The sequence below is a fragment of the Bubalus kerabau genome, chromosome 8 (assembly GCF_029407905.1).
Source record: "Bubalus kerabau isolate K-KA32 ecotype Philippines breed swamp buffalo chromosome 8, PCC_UOA_SB_1v2, whole genome shotgun sequence".
NCBI lineage: Eukaryota > Metazoa > Chordata > Mammalia > Artiodactyla > Bovidae > Bubalus > Bubalus kerabau.
The window spans coordinates 68,345,107-68,352,322 of NC_073631.1; the positions used below are offsets into that span (position 1 = coordinate 68,345,107).

Genomic DNA, 7,216 nt, shown 5'->3' on the forward strand with positions numbered 1-7,216 from the left:
GAAAATACTTGCTGCTTCACCAAACAAAAGCCAAATTGCATTTGAAACACAAATTATTTTTCCCTTTCATTCAGGATTCTGAATACACGTGCACAATTGCAGTCAGAATCCTTGGACTGTTCCTGTCAGATATTAGCTAGAGGGAGACTTCTGTGGTTCGTAGAACAAAAACACTACGAGAGTGTTTTTTGTCAGGATGATTTGAATAGCAGTAAACAATTACATTGAGAAAAATTTTAAATAGAAAAGGAGTCTCACTATTTTCTTTGACTTAAAATAATGCCAGTGATTTTGAAAATTTATTTATAGAGTTTATCTCAAATTAGCCTAATCCTCTCCCCACTTTTTTTTTTTTTTTTTTTGGTAAAGGTTTGGAAAATAGTGCTCTTTTACATATTTCTGTACTGATCAGAAAGAAAGCAGTTTTCTAAATTGGCTCTGATTAATCTTCTCTTTAAATTTGTGTATTTCTACAGCTACTACCTAAATTCACTGCTATATAATACAGTAAATAAAGTTAAGGCTTATTTTCTTCCTAAAAAAAAAAAAATCTCCACAAATTTGTCAGCTAATGAGGAAGCAGCACTTTTTCTTTTAAAAACTGGTGACTCTTCTCATTTTGCACTCAGGGGAATTGGAATTAATGAAATTCTGCATTGCTATATCATGTTTTGCATTTGATTAAATTCCACAGTCCTTTTTGTGAATTAAAAATCAGTTTAAAATCAAAGAGAAACGGAGGTAGTGGTGGTATTACAGTAAATACTTTATGTTTTATTTTCTTTTGATAGTTTGCCTGTATACAATAATCCTATTGCATGTGTCAATTTTTTTATAATTACTAGGCTGCACAAAGTCAAAATTTTTATTTATTATAAAAAAATTAGTCCTGGAATCAGTTTTTTCTTATGTTTTCGTATTCTTATGATTAAGTCATTGAATATGTTTTACGTGTATAAACTTTAAAAATGAAAACACTTTAAATATTGTGCTGGCATTTTTTCAGGTAATTTAAGGTTAGAGAACCATGTTAACACTACCGTTTGATGAGTCTGTTGTAATGCCAGAATCCCAGATGTGCAGAAAGTTTTCTAGAGAATGCGAGGACCAGAAGCAAATTAAGAAACCAGAAAGCTTTTCCAAACAGATTGTCCTTCGAGGAAAGAGCATCAAAAGGGCCCCTGGAGAAGAGACTGAGAAAGAAGAAGAGGAGGAAGACAGGGAAGAGGAAGATGAAAACGGGTTGCCCAGAAGGAGGGGTCTTAGGAAAAAAAAGACGACCAAGCTCCGACTGGAGAGGGTCAAGTTCAGGAGACAGGAAGCTAACGCGCGGGAGAGGAACAGGATGCATGGCCTCAATGACGCCCTGGACAATTTGAGAAAAGTGGTTCCCTGCTATTCTAAAACCCAAAAACTGTCCAAAATAGAAACTTTACGACTGGCCAAAAACTACATCTGGGCACTTTCTGAAATTCTGAGAATCGGCAAGAGACCTGATCTGCTCACATTCGTCCAAAACTTATGCAAAGGTCTTTCCCAGCCAACTACAAACTTGGTGGCAGGCTGCTTGCAGCTCAATGCCAGGAGTTTCCTGGTGGGTCAGGGCGGGGAGGCTGCACACCACACAAGGTCACCCTACTCTACCTTCTACCCACCCTACCACAGCCCTGAGCTCACCACTCCCCCAGGGCATGGAACTCTTGATAATTCCAAGTCCATGAAACCCTACAATTATTGCAGTGCGTATGAATCCTTCTATGAAAGCACTTCCCCTGAGTGTGCCAGCCCTCAGTTTGAAGGTCCCTTAAGTCCTCCCCCAATTAACTATAATGGGATATTTTCCCTGAAGCAAGAAGAAACCTTGGACTATGGCAAAAATTACAATTATGGCATGCATTACTGTGCAGTGCCACCCAGGGGTCCCCTTGGGCAGGGTGCCATGTTCAGGTTGCCCACCGACAGCCACTTCCCTTACGACTTACATCTGCGCAGCCAATCTCTCACCATGCAAGATGAATTAAATGCAGTTTTTCATAATTAATGAGGAAAATGAAAATAAACAGTGGTCATTCACCTCCCCCGTCTAATTAAGACAAAGCAGATGCTTGTGGGCTGAATAATTGGCACAACTCTATCTAAGGTGTTTACTAGTTTCTGGAGTGTGTTTCAACTATTGTGAGAATTTTTTATGTAATAATAAATCTCTTTTCCTATGAGAACTTCTTTTCCTTTCCTTTTGTTCTGTAAAGCACTGTGATTTTGTTTCTACTGGAAGGATTTATTTTTCATGTTTTATTTTCTTTTAAATTCATTTAATTTGTTTGAGCAAGGTGTCTAAGAATATACTGTTGAATAAAGACATGCACACAGCATAATTCAATGTCTACTTCAGTTGTACAGTAAGTAATTATGAAAATGCATGTTATTAAAATCAAATGAATAAAATGTGTTTATAATTATTAGGAATTTATATATTATGTATCTCTGAAAAATCGAACATTTGAAAAATCGAGAATAAGACTAAGCTGACAATGATATTGGAAGATGCATTTGAGAATGTACAACAGTATAAAAAGCTATGCAATTTTCTTTTTATTAAGAACGAGTCTAAATGCATTGGATTGGTAACTATTCCTCTTCAAGGATTTGCAGATGGGGCAACGTGATATTTGGGTAGGTGGTGTCATAATTTGGAACAATTATTTCAATCCTAAACAAAAAATTTTCAGCACTTGTTTTGTATTGTTCAGAAATTATCTGTACAGGTTTGTTATCACAATGTATAATTGTGTTTTTCCACCCACATTTTTAAAGCAATTAAATAGATATTTCCACTCCTAAAGGACATCTATTAGCTGTGATATTTTTGCATGATACTTATTATTTCCTGGTACACAGCTGCTTTCTGTCTCCAACCTTCCCTCCTCCCCATTTCAGAAATATTTCTGGATTTCAAAATCAGACGAGATAAAACAAATTTCTTAAACAAAATGGCCAAAGTGCTTACATGATTGTTTTTTAAGTATCTTAAATGAAAGAAGAGGTGCCCATGAGGGTTAAACATCCTGGGGAAACAATGATAAATCCTGGTAACCTTCAGCTCGAGCCGAAATTTGGTGGCAAATTTCCAGCAAACACCAGAGTGGATGTTAAAACTGGAGGGTTTTCCTCTGTGCCTTTTAAATAAGTCTGGCCGATTAGAGGCTAAATTCTGTGTGAGTGTAAGTTTAAACCCTACTTGAAAAACGCAGAGCAGCTCGCTCTCTTAAGCACAACTAAGCCCCTTCCAAAATAAAAACCAGGGTGGCAGTGACCTCACTCCAGATGCCCCTGTACTCAGGTTGCCTCCCGAGAGCAAGATGGGGACAGCTGCGAAGGCTGGTGAGGCCACTAGAAATGGGTCCCCGGGTGGCAGGACCGCGCGGGGCTGGTTGGGCCGGGGCAGGGGTCCGCGGCCCACGGCTGCGCCCACGCTGCCCTCTTGTGTGCCCTGAAGGCCCGACGGCGCCTCGCGGGAGGCGCGGCGAGGAGTGAAGGCGGCTTTCCTTCACCTGCAGTCACCGGCGCGCAGGGACACGGGCTGCACTGCCCGGGTGCGGCCCGCAGTGGGCGCCCTCGGGCCTGGGGCCGCGGCTCTCGTACCGTGCGGCCGCGAAAGAGACTTCACCATCGTCGGGGGCGGGGCCGCCAGACCCTGCCCCGAACCGGGAGGAGGCGACCTCGTGGCGATCAGGCCCCGAAAGGTGGGGAAAGGGTTCCCCACTTCACCTGTGCAGCGGGGCACGCGCGGCGGCGACTGCTCCAGTTTGCCCAACCGCTCCACGGCTGGCGGGGTTTCTTGAGCCAAGTTCGAGAGACGCAGCTTCCCCGGTCTCCAAGCTCCCCCTGCCTTAAACTCCCCGTCCCGCGGCGCGTATGGCCGCTGCGCTCCCAGGGGCAAGGGTGCCAGTAGTCGCTGGCGCGGGACTGGACGGGTGATGAAAGCACTTGCCCCTTCAAACCCCTCGAAGGCAGGGGCAAAGGAGTCGGGAAAGGGGAAGCCGAGTGCCCCCTTAGGGACAGAGAGAAGTTTGCCTTAGGTAGAGACCCAGCCGCCTGTCCCCTGTGTGTCGCGAACGCAGGAGTCACTGGCCGTTGCTTCCTCGCATCCCCGCACACCTGCCCTTCCCTGGGACTGTGTCCTGGGCTGTCTGGCCTCGTTAAGGTCCTCCAGACGCTGAGTCTGATCATTGCTCACCGTGTCTGAGCAAAGAGCACGAAAGTGAGGAAGCATCTGAAACTAGAAGAATCTGTTGTGTTTGATTTTTAAAACAGGCAGTTCTGTTTAGCCTTTAGCGGAATAGGTGCGGTCTCTCCCCCTACCCTTGCTCTCTCCAAGGTGACCCGCCCTGCACCTTCTCAGTGTCTTGTTGGTCCAGAAAACCTTTGAAAGCTGTATAGTGTTTCCACGGTCACAAACTCATGTTGGAAGTAGAGGCTGCAACAGGAGATGCGTTCTCTTGTCTCCCTTCTGGCAATGTGGGAGAGCTACGAAGAAAAGCAGCTGGCTGAATGTCTGGGGAAGAAGCAAACATTTAGAAAAAGCGTCTCATCTGAGAGCTTTCTTCGCATGAAATTCAAGCAAGAGTGGGACTGTAGGCAAAGACCCCAGAGATAATGAAATTTCTTCTGTAATTGGGATGCACAAATCTGATGTGTGCTCTCTCCTTCAGTGGACTAGTGGAATCCAGGATACTGTGCTGTGTGTGAGCAGGGTGTGTGGGACTGATTCCTGTGACTTAATCATCCTTCAGATTTCAGATGACTCCTGGAATCACCCAGTTGCCCCCTTTACACTCACCAAGGGCAGAGTATCAGTTCTCTTCCTTAATAGGGCTGTCTCTGTTCCCTGTTTTCTGCAACCCCAAGAAATCATATGATTTGTTCATTCATACACCAACATCACAGATTCAATGCCCTGCAGAATCCTTTTAAGTGATACTTTTACGGTATCACTCCAATGGAAGAGGAAATAGTATAGAACAGAGACTGCAGTTTAGGATCAGGAAGGCCTGGAAACAGATTTGGGTCAAAATGCTATTTCACTGCTAACCTGTTATTGCAACCACAGTGAGATGGTACACAGCACCCAGGAGGTTTAAGGTCAGGATACCTTAGCTCCTTGCCCAATTCCTGACCTCATACTTTCCTTACCTCCGAGGATGAGAGGTCTTTACTGTCTTTCAAATTGATTAAGCATCTCTTCTTTTGAGCTGTTATGTGACTCCCATATTTAACTTCTCAAAAGTTTGTCTTTTCTCCTTCGACAGGATTAATATATATATTATATATATAATATATACATACATCTATATAAGTGGTCTTAACAAAGTACTCTTGCCTGAAAAATCCCATGGACGGAGGAGCCTGGTAGGCTGCAGTCCATGGGGTCACTAAGAGTCCAACACAACTGAGCGACTTCACTTTGACTTTTCACTTTCATGCATTGGAGAAGGAAATGGCAACCCACTCCAGTATTCTTGCCTAGAGAATCCCAAGGATGGGGGAGTCTGGTGGGCTGCCATCTATGGGGTCACACAGAGTCGGACATGACTTAAGCGACTTAGCAGCAGCAGCAGCAGCAATAAAGTAAAGATGCCTTTCTTGCTCATATAAGAGAAGCAGTAGGTAACATAGGACCTGTATGGTTCTTCAAAGGCACCAGAAGCTTAGGCTCCATCTCCCTTTCTACTCCACTAAACTTAGTACGGGGCTTTCATTCTCAAGTTCACCTCATGGCCCAAGATGGCTGCTGGAGTTTAGTCATTGCATCCTCATTCCAATTAAGAAGCAGAAAAGTGGGTGGCAAAAGGATATGCCGCCTACCTGATCAGATCACTTTAGAGAATATTTGTGAAAGCAGGCCCCCAATGACTCTACTTACATTTCACTGACCACTTCTAGATTTAAGAGAAACTGCAAAATACATTCTTTTCATCAGAACATAGTGCCACCTGGAATGAATTCAGGTCCTGTGAATAAGACAAACAAAAAGGAGAAAATGGATACTGGTTAGGCATCTAGTATCTATCAATCTCTGCCATGCGTCTCCTCTAAATTCTGAAGCCTCAAGGTTTGAACCTCACCTTTTACACTGTGAGGACCTCCTCAGCAGTTTGCCTTGCACATCATAGGTATTCATTATAATTTTCAGCTGTTTCAAAAATCCTCATGATGGTTTGGAAGGGAAACATTTCAGGACATGTCTTCCATCTGTGTGCTAATGAGATACACTGAATATCAAACCTCCACTGGACCACTAATGCAGTGCATCCATCCTTCATTAGTATCCCTTGAGGGACTGTCTTGAATCACACTGACCTTTATATCCCCACACTGCACTACTCCTGGCCTCCAACATAATACTTTCGTGCCACCCATGGCATCACCTGCCTTACTCACAAGAGTTTAGCCTGCCAGAGGCTTAGTCCAGTGAGCCCCACCCCTTCCCGGCTGTATGGTTTGCTTGCCTCTTTCCAAGACCAATGTCTTTACCTCTGCTGTTCACCACCAGTTCCTTCTTCTCTCTCAGATCTTATACTTTTCCTAAGTATTCTTTTTTTCTGTTTCTACTATCTCTTTCCTCTTTGACTACATACATTCATGCTACCAAATGGTTTCTTTGGCTTCCCCAGCTTATAGATTCTAAGCAGATTTGTTCTTAAGTCCAGTCCTCCTCCTCTCTCCTTGTGAAATGCAAGACCTCCAGTCTCTTGCTGTCTGGATTTTGAAAGCATGAAAGGAGAGGATTTCATCTACCATTCCTGGCACTACTGATGCCTTTTCTCAGGCATGCCCCCATGCACAGGTTGCCTGTACCAGTGCAACCTCCAATGAAGCATTATGTGGCCGAAGTTATACTGTGTAGCCCACCTGGTGTCACCGACCCACCTTTGACCATCAAATGTCTTCTGAGTGTTTGTGATCTCCCTTAAAACTGCTTTCCTTCTCTCTCACCTCTATGTGGGTCTCTGGCTTATAAGGAAAAAATATGTTCATATTTTGAAGAGAGGGCAAAGTTCTTGAGTTCCTGATAAGGGTCTCTTGCTTTAACGACCCAGCTCTCTTGGTCCCAAGGCACTCAGGCACACAGGGAGATGGGTCTGGATAGGTTCAAACATGGCCTCCTGTTTTTTCAAAGCTTGTCTCCCATTGATCCTGATCCTGAGTTGTCTTC

At 43.9% G+C, this 7,216-nt stretch overlaps 1 protein-coding gene across 1 annotated transcript; it reads left to right on the forward strand.

Moving 5' to 3' along the window:
• The first annotated feature begins 1,027 nt into the window (after positions 1–1,027).
• NEUROD6 (neuronal differentiation 6) lies at positions 1,028–2,041 on the forward strand. The gene has a single exon (XM_055589472.1). It carries the CDS (start codon positions 1,028–1,030, stop codon positions 2,039–2,041), a length of 1,014 nt encoding a protein of 337 aa, XP_055445447.1.
• The last annotated feature ends 5,175 nt before the right edge of the window (positions 2,042–7,216 follow it).

Coding starts and splice junctions, on each gene's coding strand:
- NEUROD6 (XM_055589472.1), top strand. CDS start 1,028: ATGTTAACACTACCGTTTGATGAGTCTGTTGTAATGCCAGAATCCCAG.